This window comes from Hippopotamus amphibius, chromosome 12 (assembly GCF_030028045.1).
Source record: "Hippopotamus amphibius kiboko isolate mHipAmp2 chromosome 12, mHipAmp2.hap2, whole genome shotgun sequence".
Taxonomy (NCBI): Eukaryota; Metazoa; Chordata; class Mammalia; order Artiodactyla; family Hippopotamidae; genus Hippopotamus; species Hippopotamus amphibius.
The window spans coordinates 103,889,577-103,912,877 of record NC_080197.1 but is presented as its reverse complement, the minus strand read 5'-3'; the positions used below and the strand labels follow the sequence as shown (position 1 = coordinate 103,912,877).

The 23,301-nt window shown below is 50.6% G+C and overlaps 1 protein-coding gene across 5 annotated transcripts in view; it reads left to right on the top strand.

The window, feature by feature from the left end:
• PPM1H (protein phosphatase, Mg2+/Mn2+ dependent 1H) overlaps positions 1 to 23,301 on the top strand; it is a 238,035-nt gene that overhangs the window by 184,224 nt on the left and 30,510 nt on the right. For all 5 annotated transcript variants that reach the window (XR_009048495.1, XM_057703288.1, XM_057703289.1 and 2 more), the window contains exons 7-8: positions 13,887 to 13,950; positions 17,708 to 17,815. Coding sequence is in view for 4 of the 5 variants with exons in the window: in XM_057703288.1 (XP_057559271.1) it covers positions 13,887 to 13,950; positions 17,708 to 17,815 (172 nt within the window). In the remaining variant the exon portion in view is untranslated. The remainder of the gene's footprint in view (positions 1 to 13,886; positions 13,951 to 17,707; positions 17,816 to 23,301) is intronic.

Here is a 23,301-nt window from a genome sequence, read left to right as displayed (position 1 = left end):
TTTGGGATGATTTAAGCACATTACATTTATTGTGCACTTTATTTCTATTATTATTACATCAGCTCCACCTCAGATCATCAGGCAATAGATCCTGGGGGTTTTGGACAGAGACTGGGCTTCATCTCTATGGGTGATTAGTTTTAACCATTAATTACTTATTCAGTGAACTGGGTGTTGTGTTGGGCTTTGGAGAAACAAAGATTAAAACAGTCCCTACCCCCATGGTGCTTATAGTCAAGTGTAGGACAAACCGATACCCAAACCAGCAGAGGAATGTTTACCCACCGTGAAACTTTTTCACTTGGGGTGAATATTAAAAACATTCCAGAATCCCTCAGATCCTGGAATCTGTTTTGCTTTGTTTTTTTAAACCTCCCTCCCCGGTGAGTCTTGTATACCCTTGAACATTGACCTTGGACAGCACTAGACATTCCTCCCATGGATACGAGCAGCAGCTTGCAGAAATGATTGATTGCAGCACAGGGCTGACTGGGCTCTTGAGCAGGTTTGCAACTCCAGACCCCTGTTTATCCTCCTGCTGGTGCATGGGAACCTCTTTGTCCACCTGCAGGGACCAAACACTGTTTCAGGAGGGGGCTGTGGATGGGACCTGTGGGGGATGATGAGGGGTGATGAAGCCCTCAGGTGCCAACAGTGGTCAGCGTTGAGTCGAGCCTTTCTCTCTCCTTACTGATACCTGTGCCCATGACCTGGGTCGTCCTGGCCCCGGGCACGGCGTGAATACACGGGCTCGGTCAGGAGACCATGCTCCTGGGACATCTAACTTGCTGGTTTCTTGTTCCTATTCATCCTGAGTAAATGGTACTCCCTCCCCAAATTTGCCTAGTCCTTCTGAGTGGCCTTGGATAACTCTGTGAAAAACTGGGCATCTGTGTGTGAAGATGTAAGGTCTCTCAGCTTATAATCAGCAGAACGCCTTGAGGGCCAGACCTCAGGTTAAACCTCCTTCTGCAGTGACCTTGAGCAGCGTCCACCTTGTCCAGGGGAGAAGCACCTGAGAGTGGTACGTTTAAACGTCCGTGCGACTTACTTCTGTAAAAAGCTGGCGAGGGGGAGACCCTACTCTGGGGGCGAGATAAGTCATGGAGCGTTCCTGCTGCACACCATACCATTTCGTGGTGTTTATACAGACTCACCGCTCTTCAAGGGCGGGCAGAGAACCGCGGCTGAGAGCACAAGGCACTTTGCAGCAGACCTGGCAGCGAGCGTGCCCTCTGTTGTTTCCTTGCGCTGTGACCTCCATTCTCTTGCACGTGCTGTGGGGGTCGTGTTAATACCTGTCTTACAAGGCCATTCCGAGGGTCATCCAAGTTTTCAAAATACGAGTGCTTAGAACGTGCCTGGAGAGCACAGGAGACGCTGGGTGCATTAGAATCTGGAAGTGTTCGGGGTGGGGTGACCGTTGCAGTCCGCCACCGCAGGCCGTGGAGCCAGCCTGATGCCGGAGCGGAGAGTGCTGTGCTCGCCCCGCCACCACCTTCGCTGCCGGTAACGCGGGCAGCCGTCGCCCCCGGCCTGTGCTTCTTACCCTGGGGCTCGAGTGATGTGGGGGTGAGCAGAGGATTCCGGAAGAGGATGGTGATCCGCAGGTGAGCATCGAGTTCACCTGAAGACTTGGGGGTGGGGGTGGGGAAGGATATTTGTGTGCTTTGAAATAAATGTGGATTGTGTGTAGGCTTATGTAAAATTCTCATCGCTTTTGAAGATAGAACAGAAGACGTGAAAAAGCATCGGTGTTTCCTTTGAGATATTTGAGCTCTGCCTAGTGTGATGTTACGAGTTCAAGGGCCCTTGAAATATTGCAAGAGTGTAGCACAGGTTAGAGTCCTCGTAAGTGCCTCTCCCAGGGGATCCTGTAGGACTTGGTGCTCTGGTTGCAAACAGCTGCATGAGTAGGGAGAGAAGCTTTGTGAGGCAGGGTCGCGAGACCCACGCGGAGAGACCGGCCTCTGCAGTAAAACCCTCTTTGTAGCAAACAATTTGCTGTTTTCTCCTCACCATTCGTGGATATGGGGTCCATTTTGGTTCTTTCCTGATTTGTGTATATTGACTTGGTCTCATACAACATAAAGGCAGATGTCAATGAAATTCATGTTTGTTTTGGAATGAGTGGTCCCTGAGGAAGCAGAAATCGTTCCCTATTTGTGTTCTCATAAAACAAGGATCTCTGATTCATGCCTGTGGGAGATCTGAATGTTACTGATTCGCATATGAAGCTCTCCTAGCCAAGCGCTACACACACCAAGTGGATAGAGAATCAGAAATAACTTCCAAACCTGAAATTTCCTTAAAAGTCATCCAGAATGTTTTGTCCTGTTATTGGTTCTGTTTCGTATGTGTGCATGATTGATTATATTTTCAAAAGACGGATTAAAAACACTTTTTTTCCATGTGAATCCTTTTCTGCTGCTAACTCTGGGCCCATGAGTCAAGAAGTGATCCTTGCTCTGTTTAACTCCACACGCCCGGCACCCGTGCGAGTGCCTGGCACCTAGTAAGGGCTCAGAAATATTCACGAATGAATCGGGTAGAGCCTGCCGCTCTCCTCTGGTCAAAGCCTGAGCTCCTGAGTTGGAGCTGCGAGGAGCAGCTATCCAAATTCCTTCACCCACATTTTCAACTGCTAGTGGGGACCCATTTGGGGGTTGTGAAATCCATTTGGTGTCTAGAGAGGAGTATAAAATTAAGTAGCATAGGAAGAAAAGAAAAGATCAAAGTGGATATCGCATGGTGAAGGTAAATGTTGATGTATGAGGTGTGTTTGGGTGTACACTAGGTTAACAAGATAGATGCGTGTCTTTGTGAGTCAGAGCGTGAAACCTCTGCTCTAACCCAGTGGGTGCTCCCGGGAGCACAGACCAGCGACCTGAAGGCCGGCTCTGTTGCCTCTTGCCGTCCCCCGTAGGCCTGGTGGTAGCAAGAGGAGTGTTTAGACCACAAGAGAGGCGTGGTCATCACTCGCAGAACTCCGGGCAGCATCTGGTCCAGGCTTGCTGACGGGAGGAACGGGAGAGGGGGGCGTTCTCCCAGGACTTGTGGGTCAGCCCTGCTAATGGGTCCTGGGGCCGGGCCGGGGGGGGAACAGGGGGTGGGGGTTTTAACTGCAATGGCTGGAACAGAGTTTGCCCCCAGTTGCAGAAAAGGTTTTCCTGCGGAGAGGGCCGGAAGGGTTCCCTTTCTGCTGGTTTCTCTCAGCACAGCCAGCCACGCACAGGCTAAGCTGCACCGCACCTGCCAGTTCTCTTCGATTATATCCCCAGGTGGTAATCACACTCCTGCAGTTCACACGTGCTGTCTGTGCCTGAACCCAGACCGCTGCACTCTGTTAGCACCAGCGCGTCAAGGTGCATGTAGCTTAGGGCCTTGCAGGCTTCAACTCACCTAGACGACAGTCCAGGGACCAGAAGGAGAACATGAAGTAGCGCCTCCCCTCATGGGGGACTCTCCCAGGAATCACGTAATAAAGGTTCCCACTGACACCAGCTCCTAGCGTGTGACTCCAGGGACCCAGTGCATCGAAATGTGACTCCATCCCTCAAAACTCAGATGGACAAGGGAGGAGAGCCTGCTTGTCCAGTGGCGAGCCTGGGGCAGAGAGGTTGGCTCTGCCCAGAAACGCTGGAGAGGATGCTCCTCGCCCCCAGCCCGCCTGCTGGGGAGGGGACGTCTCTCAGCCTCTTGCTGCTGACCCGCGGGCCCCAAGCAGGGCCTCTCCGCTTTGCTCGGCGACTCTGACTCGAGCCTGACCTCATCAAGTGTGGCTCACATGCACCCTCCCTGACAGTGGACGGACATTTTTCCAGCAAATTAAGATTTCATCCACAGACAAATTTTAAAAATTTAGGGGGAATTTCTTAACTGTGAATCTTTGAAACCGGGAGAAAGGGCCTCTTAAAAGAAGACATTAGAAAAATAAGAGTCAGACCTGACAGAACACCAAAATCTTGTGTTGCCTTGAAGGAAATGCAAGCACGGATACTCACGCGGCGAGGAGGGCACGTGGGCCGCCTGCGGCAGGGCCGCCTCTGGGAGCAGGGAGCAGCCTTCGCTGACTGAGCTCTGCGGTTAGGCCTTGGGCTTGATTTCTTTGGAAGTACAGATGGCTGGCAGGAGAAAGGAAGCATGAGGTGATTGCCAATCCCGCCTTGCTTTTTCCAGGAAGGTCTGGGGAGGACGGGCGTGGAGAGAGGCGAGTCGGGGGAGAGCCTCTGCGGATTCCGTGAATTGCTTTTCTGGGGTCATGCCAAGCTCTTAAAAGCCACGAGTAGCATTTGGGCTCCAGGCATGCATCTGTTCCCGACCAGCCAGGCCTGGGTGATGTTTCCTCCCAGGCCTCCTGGGATTCAAGCCTCTATTGAGATGTGGCTGTTGGAAGGCAGAAACGGAGACCAGAGCCTGAGACGCTCTGTCTGCCTCCCTTCATCCAAACCTGCTCAGCCCCTCTGAGAGGTGCCTCTGTCTGCCTAGGACTTAGTTTCCGTCTGGGCAAAGTGAGACTTCCTGGGGCTTTTACCTCCCTCCTGGAAGGGCGCTGAGCTTCTAGCTAAGGGGGGAGATTCTCCATTTATGACTCTTTCAGACCAACCCAAAAGTACCCCCTTTAGATTATTAGCTCTAAGATACCCTTCTGAGTCTCTGAGTTTTCACTTTACAGTGGAACCATAGAGCTTTCTGGATAAAGTTGCACAAGTGCTGTCCTTCATGCGTTGGTATCATTTGAACAGTGGAAAAAGTAGGAATTGGGGTGTTTTGGGGGCTCAGCAGGAAGCAGTTCTCCTGGGGGGATATGCGCCTTCCTGCCTGCGGGGACCGGTTATCTGTGCTCTGCACCCGCAGTGATGAGGGAGGTTCCGAAGACTGTAACAGCCACAGCCTAAGAGTTAAACAGCACCCAGCACCTTATTCTTCTCCACAAAGGACTTTCCCAGACATATTTGCATTTAATCCTTGCAAACTGCTGTGAAGAAAGGCAGCTGAAGAAGCGAATGCAATGAGGTTGTGGGACTTTCCCAACTTCACGCAGCTAGTCCCCGTGAGGACTCAGCTGTGACTTCAGAACCTCGGACTCTACGCCCACAGTGGGCTCTGCTAGGCGGGGAGAATCCCGGAAGAAAGATTCCCGGGGGGCGGGGGCGGGCGTCCAAGGCCATGTCGAGAGGTCAGCCAGTGGAAGAATGTGACTCACTGCTGTGTGTCACTGGAGCCGCACAAGCGGGCGGTCGAGACGTGGCAGTCCCTGAAGGAAGGGGTCCACCACAACCCTCAGAAGGGGTCACATTCTTCTTAGATGACTTTGAAGTCCCACTAAGGAAATTCAGACATAGGGAGGCAAGTGGTATTTCTGTCCCTCTTTCTCGTTCAAAGTCATGACTTAGGAGTGAGGCTAGATCGTGGGAAGTGATCCGTGTGGATGATGCCAAAGCGTGAACTTCGGGTCCCCGGCCCATGGGTTACGAAGTCGGAGTTGGGGCTCTGGCTGGGAATGGAGGAATCCAGCAAAGATGAGAAAGAACTTTCTGAAGTGGGGGATTCGCCTTCACAAGCAGACTTTAGCCTGAGCTAGTATGGAAGAAGAAAATCGTCTAGGTAACACCGTGTTCCCTGGAGGACCACGGCCGCACAAGCTGCCCTTCTGGGGGGGATGCCTAGGAACTATCAGGAGAAGGTGACAAGCAAGAGGATAAAAAATAGCGCCTTTATGACTTTATCTACTAACACATATTGGTGATGAAAGGGAACCTAAAATTTTTTATTTTTTTTATTTTTGGCCGCGTTGGGTCTTTGTTGCTGCACGCGGGCTTTTCTCTGGTTGTGGTGAGCGGGGGCTGCTCTTCCTTGTGGTGCGTGGGCTTCTCAGTGCAGTGGCTTCTCTCGTTGCAGAGCATAGGATCTAGCCATGGAGGCTTCAGTAGTTGTGGCACACGGGCTTCGTTGCTCCGCAGCACGTGGGATCTTCCTGGACCGGGGATTGAACCTGTGTCCCCTGTACTGGCAGGTGGATTCTTAACCACTGTGTCACCAGGAAAGTCCTGGGAACCTAACATTTTAATAAAATGGGGTAAACAGAAAACCAGGGTATCGCTGATAGAACTCAGCCCTAAATCTCAGCAGCAGAAAAGCTTGCTGTCCAGGAAGAATAAATGGGGAAGCGTGTGCTGCAGAGGAGGTGGCAGCCTTTACACACGTAGTCATCCATTTAGCTAGCGTCTGCTTCACATCCACCGTGTGCGTACAGGGTTGTCCACATGAAGACATAACAGTGAGTAAAACAAAATCCCTGGCTTCACCAAGCTGATGTTCTGGAGGGGAGACAGAATAAGTAAATTAATACAAGCGGGCGTTTCAGGTTGTGCTGTGTCAGTGCCATGATGGGCTGCAGCAAGAGCAGGGAGCACCACACCTCCAGGCGAGCGGCTGGAGAAGGTACTCTCAGGGATGCCCAGGAGCCAGCTCCGTGAGGATCTGGAGGAGGAATGGCCCAGGAAGAGGGAAACAGAAAGAAAGCTAGTGTTGCGAGCACGTGGCAGAGGACAAAAGATGTCAGAGTGGGGTCAAAGATCAGACCGTGGAGCACCTCTTCTCTGGGTTGTATTTTAAGATGATAGAAAGCCACTGGAGGATTTTAAGCTGAGGAGTGATGACTGTGGATGAAAAAAGAAATGGCTGTGGAAGATGTGCGTGCAGGCCCTCGGCCAGTCTGAAAATACGAGCAAAGGTTTTTCTGATAAAAATTACAAAATACAGAGACGAGATATGTTCACGCAGGAGGAGTCCTATAATTGCTGTTCATCAGAAGGTGAAACGACATCAGTGTGGCTGCCCAGGGGTCTCATGAGTTCAGATGTTCAGAGAATGTGTCTAAGGTGTATACTCCAAGGAGCAGCATGCAGCCAGGCAGGACCAGAGCAGGAAGGGGATGTACACGTGAGTGAGAGTGGGCTGAGATTAGAAAGCAGCCATGAGAACAAGACTCTTTGCTTTTGTTTTGTGAGTACATAAAGAACAAGAAAATACGAACGGGCAGAATAAAGCCACTGCCTGGGGTAAGCAGTATTCATTGATTTGCTCACTTAATTGAACATTTGTTGGGTACCCATGATACACTGGGCAGTCTTTTAGGTACCAGCGATACCACAGGTAGCAAAACAGAAATCTCCGACCCCATAGAACTCAAGTGGGGGAGGGGGTGTGCACAGGGGAGCAGTAGAGAAAATAAAATAAAGAAGTCAAATACTTAAAATGTCAGGTGGCAGAAGAGGCAAGGAGAAAAAGAAAGCAGAGAAGGGGGATAGGAAGCGTGGGGGTGAGGAGTGATTTTTAAAGAAGGTCATTTCATGACTTGGCTTTTATTTCGCGTGTGATGCGAAAGCCATCGGGGGGTTTGAGTAGGGTAGTGACGTTATCTGACATTTACAATAATTACTCTGGTTGCTCTGAGAGTAGAGGTAAAGGACAAAACGCAGCAGCGTTCGACAGCTTCACGGCCGTCACGGTAGCCACGGCAGCATCCTCTCTCGCCTGGACTATCACAGGGAGGCCCGAGGAGGCAGCCGCAGTGCTGTAGGCCAGAGGAGCTGGTGTGGCGTGAATCAACAAAATCCGCAACTCCTGTTGTGTTTCCCTCTCACTAGAGGATCAAGAAGGTGAGGAATTCTAGGCTGTTGGCAAGAAAAGTATTTTAAACATTTGCCATAAGTGGAGGCTGGATCCAGAAACAAGTGTAGCCAAAAGGTAGTTAGAAGGGCAGGATGAGTGGGTGGGTGGGTGGGTGGGTGGGTGGGGGCGGGCCTGGCCTGAGAACCACAGCAGGGGAGTGAGAGGGGAGGTGACTTGGAGTGCAGCTCTCAGAGGAGAGGATGCTCTTGATGCAGCCCACGTGACCAGGTGCTGATGGGGAGAGGTGAAGAGGGTCATCGGGAAGTAGGTGGGAGTTGTAAGGTCAGGACTGCAGAAGCACCATCACCACGTGTAAAGCTGCTGAGAAGAACACGCAGGGGAGAGAATGGGAAAGCAATCTGTAAACCTAAACGGAAGTCCTCAAGGAAGGTGGGAGAATGTCCTGAAAGGCGAGGGAGGGGTGTGTGAGCAGATGGAGGGGCAGCAAGAGAGCCTCAGTGTGAAAGGGCCAGGCTGATGGGGCAGCAGTCAGTGCCTCTCTCTTACTTGGGAGTAGGAGCAGTTTGAAAGATCAGCGTCCGCTGGAGGTGGTATAACCTGAGAAACGACTTGGGTTCACTAAGAAGTCAAGCCCATTAGCCATTTCCAACCTTTTGATAGGGTTTCTAGGCTGGTTGATCGTGGTAATAGCGTACCTGGATGTATTCTGGCTTTGTAAGAATGTTGATGGTTTCTTTTCTTAGTCTTTGGACAAGACGGAGAAACACTGTGTGGCCAGTAGTTCAGCTGCTTCGTAGATGGCCCAGGAGCTGCTCCCAAAGAGTCTCAGTGCAGGAAGACAGTGTCTCTCTAGATCAGTGTTTTCAGCCCTTTTTAATCCTAAATCACCTCCCCCCCCCCCCCCCCCCGTCCCACCACCCACTAATTTAAATGTGAATATCTCATTGCCTCCATACGTTTCCACCAGACAAGAACACGATTTTTCAAATTGTACTTACTTTCATCCACTTGCCTGCAAAAAATGTCATACCCTTTGTCTGGTTAGCTTGACCTGGAGGCAGGTCTCTGATGGCTTGGTCCTGCTTAGCATTTTTTTTTTCAATGACCCGGATGAAGACGACAGAGCTGGTTGTCAAACTTAACGTGACAGAGCACAGGAGAGCTGATTTTTTTGGATGAAAGGGTATGGATTCAGACGTCGCTTGGCGGGTTGGAACAGTGGACCGAAAGTAGCAAGATAGAATTGATAAGAGCAATGGAGTTTTCCACTCAGAGGAGAATACTCGTCGTGTGAGTGTAAAGTAGAGGAAGGCAGTGAGTCAAGAAACCTTCTCAGGCCTTTTTTCTTGCGGACTGGCTGGGGTTTTGCTTGATTGGGCTTTGTGTTTGTTTGTTTTCACTCATTGTTTCAATACATGACCCTAAACCACACAGACACGCGGACCTGCGCATAACGCCAATATAAGCTGCAGTAATTTAAAAAAGAGCAAGGCCTAAATCAGAGAGGTAATATTTCATTCTCTCGTGGACCACATCTTCAGTGTTTTCAGTTCTGAGTGCTGTTCTTCGAGGACTGTGACAAACTAGAAGGCTCCCAGAGGGCCCTCTTACAGTCTTTGTTGCTCAGTTAATAAATATTGGTTGAATGGACGTGACTCGGGTGTTAGAGATGGTGCCTCAGGTCCTGTGAAGGACAGTTGATGATACTAGGAAAGAGGAAACGTTGAGATAGCACTCTTCAAATATTTGCAGGGCTCTGAAATAGAAGAGACTAGATTTCTTTCATGTTTTTCCAGAAGACAGACCAACACAGCAATGGGTGACCAGGTCAATTTAAGAAAGAATTTCCCAGGGCTGTTCTCCAGTGGCACTGCAGAGCTGGTCCTGTAAAGCTCCTCAGACAAAGACCATCTACAGCAGCCTCTTTGATGACAGAGGCCAGGACCAGCCTGAGGGGTGCTGCGGGAGTGATTCCTACGTTTGGGGTAGAGCCGACACAGTGGCCTTCTGATCTCTTCCAGAGCTGAGCTGCCCCTTCCAGTGGGTTCAGATCAGTGGTGCCTTGTCTTTTCAGCTTTGCAGAATCAATGCTGCAAGGGAAACTATTACACATACGTTTAAAAATGTTTAATGAAAACTTCTGAGGATACTGCCTGGAGTTAGGGAAAGCCCTTTAATTTATTAAGCTCTTTTTAAGCCTTGCTTTTTTTTTTTTTTTCCTCCTCTCATCCTTGTGTGGGTTGGCCTCATAAATACACAGAAAGGAACTGACCCCAAATGAGAGTATAAACTATCCTGAGCCTTTCAGTTTTGCTTTCTTGTAACAAGTACTCATTTGAATTTGATCTCTGGTCAGTTATATTATTGTAAAACTAGTGAGGACTCTGTTTGGGGAGGTCTTTGCGGGGAGGGTGGTGGTGTCATCGTTGTTTTCTGGCCGCGTCTCGAGGCTTGCATGATCTCAGTTTCCCGACCAGGGATTGAACCTGGGCCCCGGGAGTGAGAGCGCCAAGGCCTCACCCCTGGACTGCCAGGGAATTCTCTGTTTGGGGAATTTTGTGAAAACTGTCATCGGGATTTCAGGAAGGACAGGATGCGACGTGGAGGAATAGACTTTATCTCTTCATCTCAGGCCCCAAGCACGTCTCGTCCTCGCGCCTCCGGCCGAGAGGAACGGAGGCCCGGGGCCCTCAGGGCACGGGTTCACGCCCTCCGCCTGCAAGGAGCGCAGCCGAGCCGGAGGGGCCTGCTGAACGACAGGGGGGACCAGGAGGCCCGCCGGCCGTGGGGGCGCCGCCGGGGGGGATGCGCTGCGGACGCGGCCGCGGGGCCGCCGTTCGCTCACCCAGGAACCCCCTTCCGCTCCTGCCGAAGCGGCGCGCCGTGCCCGCCTTCCGCCCGCCGAGGGGAGGGCGGCGGCGCCCCCGCCGGAGACTCCTGGGCTAGAGGAGGAGGCCGCAGGCTGACACCCGCCTTCCCCCGGTGTGTCTTCCGGACCGTCTGCGCGTCGCCTCAGGGCCGGCGGCCGGGCCGCTCCCGGGAGGAGCTCTGAGGGGCTCCCGTTGCGCGCCGGGCGGGCGTTGGGTGAGTCGCGGCCCCGCTTACGTACACCGCCTGGGGCCCCGTGCCGGTTTAGCTTTTTTTTTATAAATTTACTTATTTATTTAATTGGCCGTGTTGGGTCTTTTTTGCTGTGCGCGGGCTTTCTTTTAGTTGCGGTGAATGCGGGCAGCTCTTCGTTGTGGTGCGCGGGCTCCTCATTGCCCTGGCTTCTCTTGTTGCGGAGCTCGGGCTCTAGGCGCGTGGGCTTCAGCAGTTGCAGCACATGGACTCAATAGTTGTGGCTCACAGGCTCTAGAGCGCAGGCTCCGCAGTTGTGGCGCCCGGGCTTAGTTGCTCCGCAGCAGGTGGGATCTTCCTGGAGCAGGGATGGAACCCGTGTCCCCTGCACGGGCAGGCGGCTTCTTAACCACTGCGCCACCAGGGAAGCCCCGCAGTGTAGCTCTTGAGTGTTTTGTTCTTTATTAGTTAAGACTCCGCGGTGCGAGGTCCACTTGCCGTCGTGTGATGAGCCCTGCTGGAGACCCTGAGAGCCCGAGGCGGGGGGTGGTGCTGTGCTTTCTCTCTTTGTGTGTGGCTGTTCACCTGGGGTGGGGCTCATATGCGACTGGAGACCAGCAATGGCGGGAACAAGATAAAGCTTCCTTTTCCAGAGTTGTCTTTTCTAGTCTCGATTTTTCTGTGGCGCTCAAAGATGAAGAAACAGAGGCTAAAGTGTAATCTTAGAACTTGTGGTGCTCTTGTTCCTGTGGGTGACAACTCCGAGGCGAGTGTCTGCCTTTCAGAGCTGTGGTGACGCAGACGTCCCTCTCCTGAAATTCTCTGCCCTGAGAGAACTTGGTTCCCTGGGCTTGTGGTGGAGTCAGAGGACAGCTTTCTCGCTGCCTCTTCAAGGTTGTTGAGAGTGTTCTTAGCCTGTCTCCACTGAGCTCTCAGTCCCTCCCAGCCCTTGATTCTGGAGCGGCTGCCTTCCGCCTCCCGCGTGCTTCCGGGCCTCCGGGCCCCAGCCCTCCCTGGGAGCCGTCCCCACTGCGTCCTCCTCTCTGTCTGAACCCGTCTTCTTCCTCTCCACGCTGACTCCCTTCGGTCCCCAAGCTCTGCACGCGCCCACGTCACAGCCTTTCTCAAGCCATTACCCCCTTTCCCTCGAGCCATATAGTCTGTCATCTTTAAGGTCAAGGTGAAGGGGCTCATCGCTCAACTGATTCTGAATGTTAGCTAATGACTTTGGTCTACAGTAGTGGTTCTCAACCACGTCCATCTTGGCTGCACACTGCAGTCACCCGGGGAGCTTTTAAAACATGCCTGGTACCTGGGTCCCGTCCCCAGAGGTTCAGATTTGATTGCTCTGGGACGTGACCTGAGCATCGGGATGTTTAAAGCCCCAGGTGACCCCATCTGCAGCCAAGATGGACAGCCGCTGGGCCACACACTCATTCAGCCCCCAGGCTGAGTGTGCTCTGATAATAGCTCTCTTTGTTCCCCGAGTGACGTGTATACCACAGTGTCTTAAATAGTTCATGTGAGTGTAGAAAGTTCAAAGTCGCTATTTCCACTTTCTGTTAATTTGGTAGATTTGGGCGAAGGAAATCATACGGTTCCTTTTTTGAGAACTGAGTTCATGGCATACGTCTGGGCTCACAGCAGCGGCAGTGGCTAGCCTCCATCAGGCCCTCAGCGTGGGCCAGGCCCTGTGCTGAGTACTGCCTGAGCCTGTCGCAGTCCTCAGCCCGTTTTCATCCTCACGACAAGCCCGCCAGGGAGCCCGCTTTTCAGCCTCTCTGATTAATGATGAAACTGAGGCCCAGAGACGCTTAGCCACTCGCCCAGGGCTGCACAGAAGGCAGCAGAACTCAAGCCCAGGCACGTCCAGTGCCACAACATCCCTGTTCCTCCACCCCCTGGGAAAGAACCTAACCAAATAACTGCCTGGAAAATAGGAATGTGCCTGCGTTAGCTGTGGGGTTGAGCCCTTTTTCATCTGGGCTGCATTCTTTTGTATACCAAGCACCTCCATAAATTTGATGTCAGGTTCACGCCCAAGCTGCCTAGATATACCCAGGGCCAGGAGGCATGTCACAAATTAATTTTTTTCATGCACTCAGGAGACATTAGTTGAGAAAAGCATCCTGCTTCTAGCCTCTAACCTAGCAGAACCTACCCCATCTTTTACTTAGTCTTCCTGATACTTCTCTGAGGAAGTGAATAGGCAGTGCTATCCCCATTTTGCAGAAAGGGGAACTGGTGTGCCAAGTATTAATTATCTACTAAATGCTAGTGATAGCTACCACTTACTGAGTACCTACTAAGTCCCAGGCTCTGTGCTAACCTCTTTACCTCCTGTGTGGTTATCCTCATTTTACAGATGAGGAAACGGAGACCCAAAAAGGGGGAGCTGCTCGCCTGGGGTGATACAGCTAGCAACTGGGTACCATGTTTGCTTGTTTGTTTTTTGACTGCCTTATGAGCAGAGCTGCTAGACCTGGCCTCTGCCTGCTCTCTCGCCGTAGCCTGGCCAGCCTCTGCTGTGTGTGCGGTGGCATCTGGACAGCCACGTCTGGAATAAACCATTGACGCGTAAACTGGATTTTCTTTCTGTGTGTCGAATGGCCGTTTAATAGCTATCGTGAAACAAAGGAGTTTCTGCCAACCTTGAATGTCATACTGAGGTCAAGCAGGCTCTAAATAGTCTTGCTCCCGCCATCTCGGTGCGAGGCTGCCTTGGCGTAAACAACCCCCGAAGGTGAGGACTGGCCCTCGGAGCAGATTCAACCCCCCGCCTGTCTCTGAGCGCTGCTGCTTCTCACGGTGTCAGATTGATGACGAGAGCCCCGCCGCTGTGCTCCGTTTCTGTGTGGACACTGAATGCTTAGGACAGAAACCTCTCCCCCTTCTCGCTCGTTGTGCACATGCCAGCTCGCTTTCTCTCTCTTTAAGCTTGTAAAGACTTGCTATCTTCTGGTTTGTTAACATATGTGAACACACACACACACACACACATACACACACACACACACACACACACACACGGTTCTGTAGGGAGAATGACCCCTCATACAGGAAGAGATGGCAGTGTGGGGAGCGGATGCAGTCTCAGGGAGAATAACATTCCTGGCTGCCTGTGTCAGGGCAGCAGGTCCCTAATGGAGTGCAAACCATTTTTTTAAATGTTGTTTATCCCCCTACAGGGCATACAAAACCATCGAGGATGATGACTTGAAGTTTCCCCTTATATATGGAGAAGGCAAGAAGGTAGGCACGTGCCCTCCCCGGACTGTCTCTGCGGAGCCCGTGGACATCTGTGTGTTCCACTCAGCAGCTCGTGATTTTATAACCCGGACAGCTTGAAAGAATATCACCGCCACCATCCTGCAGGCCTCCTGCCTGGAGGGTCCAAGGAGTGGCAGGGTTGGGGGCCAGGGGTGGTGAGCACCAGGGACTGAAGTCAATCTTGTGAAAATGGCATCCCCCCTCAGTCCATGTGAATAACTTTTCAGTGTTGAAACACGACCACTTTCACATACATCATCTCGTGTGTCTGACCACAAGCTGCGAGGCAGGCGGAGCTGGCTGCCTTGTATCCATTTGGTAGATGAGGCAGCTGGGACTCCGAGGTTAAAACCGCTCCGGCAGAGTCACGTGGCTGGCGAGGGGTGGTACCAGATGTGGAGCCAGGGCCCTCCACTTCCTTCTAGCACCCTGACGTTCCACCATGGAAGGTCAGGCTTCCCCACGTGCCCCATGGAAAGGGGATCCAGAGTTTCACCCTGATTAAACTATGGGATCACATGGACCAGATCCCAGTCTGAGACAGCAAAGACCACGTGTCACCCGCTCCCAGAGCCCCAATCAGAATCAAACGCTGTTGAACCGAAGGAAGGCTGTCCATCTTAAAGTGGTCTCTGAGCAGAGACTGGAGTGGGTTGCAGTCCTGGAGCGGAGATGATAAGGAAGCTTTGAAGCTATTTCCCAGGAAGAACAAACACCTTCTGATTCATTGCATTCTTCCTCTGAACACGAATGCATTTCAGCTAGGCGCTGAGAGTTCCAATTAGAAGTGACAAATGTGGTCACATTAAGAAGAATCTTCAACTGAGATTTTTTTCAGCATTTGACAGCTTTTATCAGGAAGAAGTGACTCATAAGAAAACCAAAGGATGCCTTCATGGGCAGAACTTGGAACTTGAGAGTGTGAGTGTGTGTGTGTGTGTGTGTGTGTGTGTGTGAGAGAGAGAGAGAGAGAGAGAGAGAGAGAGAAAGGGCACACAGGATCAGGTTTTGGGCCCAGTGTAGCCCAGCAGTGATTTCACTGGAAGGAGGCATTTCATGGAGGGAAATGAAACGCAAATATTTCATCAATAAATGCATCATTTTTCAAACTAACTTGCCCCTTTCCTGGAGACAGACACCTTCTACCTCCCCACCCCTGCCTGAGAATTGCGACAGGGAAGGGCTGTGTTCCTGGTAGGGTTTCGTGTGTCTGTCTGCACAGTGCGCACGGTCGACCGGCGTCAGTCAGCCCAGTGGTCTACACCTGCAGCTGCACCTTCTTCGTGGTGCTGAGACTCTCAGTGTTACCCTGCTGCCACCCAGTGAGTTCCAGTAAGCTCAGGACCACATCCTGCTGCCTTTGTATCCTTAGTACCTGTCAGCCTGGTACTCGACACATGGCAGGCTGTCAGTAAATACACAAGTGTTTAATAGGCTGTTCACTTATGTTCAGTATACTCTCCTTGGTACAACAGAAAAATGGCGAAATATGTTCTTTGAAGATTATCAGCAGTAAGATGTAAAGGAGCAAGGATTTTCCCAGTTCAGCAAAAAGTTCAATCCACCAGGACATCGTGTTCCTCCAGCATTTCAGTTAATGAGGGCTTGACCGTTCTGTGGTGGGTAGCTGGCAAGTTCAGGCATCGTACCTGTTGACCTGTTTAAAAGCCGCTGTGGCTGCAGTCTGCTCCAGGCGTGCCCCGTACCAGAGTAGCATGGCCCCTCTGTCCCAGGAGTCCATGATCTCTTGAGAAAGCTTTACAGCTGCAACACATCAGCTCTGTCTAGACCCTTTATACCGGGGTTTTCTCTTTCTTCTCTGAACACACCTCCCCAGAAGTTTCAGAATACTTTCACTGCTGTTACTTTTCATTTGATTTCTGCCAATTCTAGGAAGGACTTGTGTGGGACTTGTAAACAAGTTCAGTAACTAGCAGAAATATCATATTTCTTTAGACTAAAATGCCCACCTGCGCTTTGTCCAGCCAGAGAAGGTGTCACAGCAGGGAGGAGAGCAGGACTGCAAGGGACTCAGACTTTCCACATGTAGAGCTGAAAGCGTCTCAGCTGGAAGGGAGCTGGGCCAGCCTCCCAGCACCAGACGAGAGGTCCCCAGGTTCACATCCCATGTCTGCATTCCACCCCCTTTGTCTGATTCTTGCCTTTTTTTTTTTTTTTTTGAAGTGGACCATTTTTAAAGTCTTTACTGAATTTGTTACAATATTGCTTCTGTTTTGTGTTTGGGTTTTTTGGCGCAAGGCATGTGGGATCTTAGCTCCCCGACCAGGATCAAACCCACACCCCCTGCATTGGAAGGCAAAGGCTTAACCACTGGACTGCCAGGGAAGTCCCTGATTCTTGCCTTTAAAAAAATGTGTTATGGTTTCATGTCCACTTGAATGTAAACCCACCCACCTCCTGATGTGAAACAAAGTCCACAGCCTTTGAGTGGAAAGTAGGCTGAAGATCGTGGTAAGGTGTTAGATTGTCACGTCTTGGCGTTTGTAAGTTACTCTTATCAGCCAAGCGTTCGAGGGAGGATACAGGACAGGTCTTTGAACCATGACATCGCCCTGGATGGAGTATTGATGACCGAAGTGTTGGAGCCGTGGGCTCCAGTCCACCCGGCATGGCTTTCACTCCGTCCCTCTGTGTTTACCTGTCTTGGTGTTGGACATCCTTCTGAACAAAAATATAGTGCCCCCTCCTCCAGGGAACCCTCTTAGTAGAATTTTTACCTCATCTGAACTCACATAACCCACTGTTTATGTGTCTTTCAATACTCACCCATATTCTGTATGTTGTTAACTAGACATGTACCTCTTGATCTCCCTTACCAAGTTCCTTTATAGCAGGGGTAAGACTTCAGATATTTGTCCTCCTCAGTATGGTGTCTGCATATAGTAGGTGCTCAGTAAATGTCTGGGTGAATCAAATCTGTGCCCACCCCTGCCAGGAGATCCTTAGGTTCACGGTGTATGCATTAGTATAATAGAGTCGCTTTCTTAAAGCATTTGGACAACCATGTAGAGAAAGCTGCAGATGGTGTGGTCTCAGCCATAAGGTCTCTGTGTAGTTACAGCAAAGTGACATTTTGTTCCTTTCCACCCAGAGGGAATTTGTGAAGATGTTAGCAGGACAGGTTTTAGAGTTGTTAATGGTTTGTTTTCTCTAGCCATAAAGTATAATATGTGAGCTTCGGGAGGGCCCGATCTGCCTCTGATGTTTTTACATCTTTTATCACAGAACTAGAGACATAGAGCTGGTGTTCAGTAAATACTTGAAAAATGGATGTATAGCAGATGGGTGAAAGCACGGGTGGGTGGGTGGTGGGTGAATGAATGGGTGGATGGGATGTGATGAGGGGAGGAGTGGATGGATGGGTCCTCTGGGATTTGGTTTGAATTGATTTCAGTGGCTGTAGACATCACAGGTGTATTGTATTTCATTTACTGGACACCCTTCCCTCCAGTATCTACAAAAAAATCAGGAAAGAGATGGCAGCAACCTGTTAAAATTAAGATAATTGGTAGGAAAGCCACTTCTCAAGTCTGTAAGTGACCTTGGTGGGCTCCTCCTTGGAAGCAGCTACCCACAGAAGGTACCAACAAGGGGCATGGAGGGGCAGGAAGAACTGGAAAGCTACTGCTACTCCCTTAGCCCAGGGCGGCTAGACGGTGGTGGGAACCCTTTCTCTGTATGTGCAAGTGACTCTGACGCCCTCTGCTTATACGCCTAGGCCCGCGTGATGGCAACTATCGGAGTGACCCGCGGCCTTGGGGACCACGACCTGAAGGTGCATGACTCCAGCATCTACATAAAGCCTTTCCTGTCGTCCGCTCCGGAGGTACCGCGGGGGGTTTGCTTCTGTTTAGTACAAGCACATGTTTTCTGCATTATTCCTCCCATGGCTCACACCCCACATCTGGACAGTAGCCAGCTTGCGTCCCGTGGACTTCTGCAGTGTCTCTCGTGTCTGGTTCTCTCCCCCGCTGCATCCCGGTCCCTCCCTCTTCATCTCCCGCCCAGACGGCGGCACAGCCGCTCGTGGAGCTCCTTGTCGCCTCCGTCTAGCCCACATCCTGCCGTCAGGCCAGTTTTCCTAAACGACTGCTCTGACACCTGTTTGCTCAGAAACCTTCAACAGCACCCCGAGGCTCAGAGAATAAAGCCCAGACCCCGTCACCTGGCATTCAAGGCTTGTTATAATTTGGTCTAACTTCGCTGCCCTACACCAGCCGGAATGAACTTATTACTTTTGTACGTGAACTTCAGTGTCCTATATCTGCTCAGACTGTCCTTTCTGCCTAGACTGCTCCTCCTCCCCATCTCCAAACATCCAGGTTCTTTTTTTCTTTAGGGTGGAACTTAAATGCTCCTCCTGCTTTCCCCTCCCCCGACCGGAAGTGATGTCTCCTCCTACGCTAGATACACCTAGAGCTGCGGGCTCCTACCGTGCTTTCACTTCCTGCCTCGTAGCATGGTAGTCGGGTATATGCTTTATCCCCTCTTAGAGTTTAATTCCCCAGAAAGCTGGTATCACTCAGTGGATGTTTAGAGAAGTTAATTGGAAAACGAGTTGTCATATATTTGGTTTAAGACATCATTCTTATAATACAGGAAACAATGTCAAGTTCTATTTCAGGGCATATCATTTAGAAAAGATTTCGCTTCTAAGTTATTGAAAACGCTGAGTAAAAATAGTTGGGTACATTTTTCTCACATAACACGGAGGCTGAAATTGGTGGCTGTCCATGTTGGGGCAGCACCTCCAGTGTGCCGGGGGTGGGGAGGCAGCTCTGCTTCTTTTTTTCCTTCGTGGTTGCAAGATGGTGACAGCAGCCCCCAGTGTAATGTTTTCATGCAGGGCAGGAAGGAGGGGGCAGCTGCCTGTCCCAGTAGACATCCATTTGCATCTCATTGGCCAAAACTGTGTCGCCTGACCTCCCCTAGCTGCAAAGGAGGTTGGGAGAGAGAGAAGTGTTTGCAATTTCTACAGTAGAGGAGGTCCAGGGAGGGATGAGTCGGGAACCAGCAGTGTTTGCTACTGTGTAATGTCTGTTAAAACAGTGCGCCGCGCACTGGAAGTGCCTAGAGCGCTTAGACGTAGCTCCATCTGCGTGCTCTTCCCCAGGCTGGGTGCTGTGTTTCTAGTGAAGGCTCTTTTTGTTGGAGGAAACAGAAACCTACTCATGCAGACTCCAAAAAAAGTGTTTATTGTAATAATGTCAGAGGAGATATGTATGGGGTCCACAAGAAGAACCCTTGAAGATCCAGGTCTTGTGGGCAGGAAGGTGGTTCTGGAATCAGGGCAGCCCTGAGACCAGCCATGCTCCACGTGTCTCTGCTACGGACAGCCTAGGTTCTCATCCCCCCAGTTGCACCTCACCAGAGAGGACTCTCATCGGCCCAGCTCACCTGTCTGCTGGGTCACAGGTGACTTCCCAGCCTGTAGCCTGTGTCCACCCCACAGCCACCAGTGAACACCGTCAGCCCCCGCCCCTCCCCGGCAGGGCTGTGAGCAGGGCTAGTTCCTTCAGAGTCCTTATTGCTGAGGCTGACATCTAGAATACACCTAGCCACAGGAGGTTTAGAGACCACCGAGAGGGAAATCTCTAGTATACAGCAGGCAGGGAAGACACACAGATGTCCTGATATCACCCTGATTTCAAGTGAGGTCAGCGTGGTGTAAATAATAGTTACCACTTGCAAACGTCTCTCTTTTGGCCTTTACAGCAGTTCTGCGTGATGAGGGCCACTGCAACGTAAAGCGTCCAGGGTTCCCTGACACAGGACCCCTGAATTACTGCTAAAACTCCTCCCGGCCAGAGGAGACCAATTAATACTAGACTCATGGGCACCTACAGTTTCCCCCGTGAAAGAGGCATTTATCAGCTATATTAAATGGTACTGTCACCTTTCTATTTTCCAAAAAACACAGATGAAGTGGGACTCTGTTGGGGTGGGGGTGGGGTTCCTCAGGAAACACTAATTAACCATTTTGCTCCTTAAAGGAGAGTGAAAAGCTTCTCATCTTCCCCACCCCCCTGCACACGCGCGCGCGCGCACACACACACACACACATTTTCTACATAAACTGAGGAGTTTGGTTTGGTTTTCAGAAGAATGATCTCTGTGCAGTTAGGTTATGGATCTTCAATTTCTGTGCTTCTGTGGATCCCAAGAAGAGACTGTCGGTTTCAAACCTGGGCCAGCGTGGGAGAGTCCGCGAGGACTGATGAGAAGTCCCAGCTGATTAATCAGAAGCTTCATGTCGCCAGTCGGGAAGTCTTGGCCACACAACATACCTTTTGTTTGTTTTCCACACAGCGTCTCATTTAATCTTCACAGGAACTCTGTGAGGTCTGCATGGTTACTATACCCATTTTACAAGTCAGGAAGTTGAGATCCAGGGAAGTAAGTTAATTCCCCTATGGTGTACAGTTATTAACGAACAAGATGATCCTTGTACTCAAGTTTTTGCAATTCGATCAGGCTCTGTAGGGGAGAGAAGCTGAATTCAAGGAAATTCTTTTGGACAGTGTCGAAGGGACCCACTGAGTACTGTTTCAAGGGGCTCTGAAGAGAGTACCTCTGTCTTGGGACCTTAGTGGCCAGAGTTTCTCAGAGAAACACAGCCGGCCTCAGGCTGCAGTTGTAGAAAATGATGGTGTGGTAGAAAAAGTAGTTGGGAAGGGCAGGCATGGCCTTTCATGTGTGCCAGTGTAGGCCAGACGGAATTGTGCAGCATGAGGTTGTGCTCCTATAATTTGGCCTGATGTGTGTGTCGTGTAGATCTCAGGATTCCTTTGCACGAGATTAAAGTTGTTGTACATTTTAAATGCTTCCAGATGGAGGGGCCTTAGGCAGAGCCAGGAAAGGCGGAGGAAGGGTGGATGGAAGAGGGGGAGTAGCTTGAATCAGCCCTGGTGGAGGAGTGCAGAAGAAAAAAGGTGGCTACAGGGGACCTCCCCAGCCCCAGTCTTGCGGCAGAAACTCCCTTCCCTGGGTGGCAGTGATAAAGTCAGGCCCTAGAGAGACAGCTAAGGGGGCTTCTGTTGGGAGCCCACAAAGCCGGGTAAACTTATTTAAACCACCTAAGGAAGAATAACGGACTCCCTTCCTGCCTTCATTCCCCCACCCCCACCCCAAGCCTACCCTGGCTTTCTAACCGTGACTTCCTAAGAACATTGCCCTGCTAGGCTGCATCTTTGCCAAGCGTGGATCTTTATTTCACATTTGGGTTCTAAATTTCAAACTCAGCTCAGTCTGGTCGTTTTAACAGTCGCGAGGAAGCGGGGTGGGGTAGGGGGGTGGCTGGAATGTGATTCAGTTCTAAGAAAAAAGGCTCAGAAGTCTTCTTGGAAGTCAGCATTGTTCCCATTCATCATCGCAGCTCCTAATTCGATTTGATGACTTAAATAAAAATAAATCAAAACCATGTGGGTCAAATTTACGTAAGAAATGTGCAGGGGTTTAAAAATTAGAGAAGGGTTTCTAGCCAAACACATTTTCGGTTTTGCTGAACACAAGGCGCTGGAAAAATCTTGAGTTTGCCAAACCCAAGTGCAGCCGCCAGGTTTGCTGAGCCTCCTTTCTATCTTCTGAGGTCGAAGGTAGGGATTTCTGGCCAAGAACTGAATTCCACAAGAGGCCCCCCAGCCGAGCTCAGGCCTGTCTGCCGTGTGTAGGCAGCAGGAAGCGTTTGACCCTCCCCCGGCCCACAACATCTTTTGTCCCTAAAGGAAACAGCCCCCACCAGATCTCCCGTCCGGTGCTCACTGAAGCTCATCGCTGCTCAGCTTCCGTATCTCACCCTAAAGAGCTCAGGTGGAGAAGGAAAGGACCTGTGAATTCAGAGGCAGTCTGCACCTTCTTTTCCAGCAATTCTCCACCCAGGTCCAGCGCCTACCTCGTGACCTGTTCCTCAGACAGCAAGACCCGGGCCTACAGCCTAAACCTCCAGATGTTCTCCACGCTGCTCCTCTTTCTGGCCCGTGACAGGCCCTCCCTAGAGCTAGGGTTCCTCTTAATGTCTTTCTTGCTTTCTGGCCTCCACTCCAAGACTGTGCTGTTGACTTTAGGCCCCTTTTGGGCTCTTGGAAGAACAAGGTCTTTTTCTGTCCGGGCGCCAGTTTGCAAAGCCAACCCCATCAGCTCAGCAGTCCCCCACCTCCTGTCTCCGCCAAACTGAACCTCAAGGAGCCTGATTTTTCTCTCGGCTTCATTTTTCCTCTTCTTGGTGTCCAAGAGTCCTGTCAGCTGTTTTCTGTGACTCCGGCTCACTCATTTAGCTCATTCTTGGTTCTCTTCATTTAGATTTTGTTTTTTTCTTTCATCTGAAGCAGCCTTCTCTAAAAGAAGGACGACTTTAGGCTCCAGTATCTGAATTCCAGCCCTAGCTCTGGCATCACCTGTGACTTCTATGAGTTCTTTTAGCCTGTGGGGCGTGGGGAGGGGAACGCCTAGACTGACAAGGTGCTGGGAAAAACAAATGAGAACATCTGTGGAACTGCCTGGCACGAGGTCTGGTATACGGTCAACGATGGTCCTTACCCACTGGCTTCTGGAAGGCTTTGCCCTTGCAGGGGATTCCCAGTATTCGCTTTCGTAAGAAGAGAAGAATGACCATTTTGTTTGAGACTCCCCTGCTGGCTCCCATGAAAACATGAACAGTATCTAAGGTCTCGCGTTGACATCTGAACGGTTACAGGCTTCTGACTCTCCGAAGCTTTCATGCCCCAAGCCAAAACCCCACTTTGGGAACAAGCGTGTTTTATTGTACTGTGTACTTTCTGCAGTCTGACCAGTTCATAAAAAACAATATTGGTGCATGATGACATGAAGAGATGGCCTGACTGTGCAAGTGAAGCAAACTATGACTGTGTTTACAAAAAGTATGATCGTAAGTAGGTAAAAAGTCATGTGCGGATGTATACACATGTGCGCATATATAAAAGTATAAGTCTCGAAGGAAATTTTCTAGGTGTTATTGTAATTATCCTCGGGTGGTAGAGGAGGGATGTAACAATTCCCTAGACCCCTCAAAAACACCTTAGGAGGCAGCGTGATATTGTGGTTAGAAACTCAGACTGGTATTTAGGAGTAAAATTATCGTGATGACTGTTTTTTACCTTAAAATACTTGAACAACAAAAAGGAAGCATATATGGAAAAATGAGTTACTGAGTTTAGGTAAAAGTTGTTTTTATTATACCAGTAGCTCTGTTTTTTTGTATTTTAAAAATTTTACTAATAAAAAAGATTAAAAATTTTTTTAAAATTAAAAAAAAAAAAGAAACTCAGACTGGTCATCCGTCTCGGGCTCAAGCTC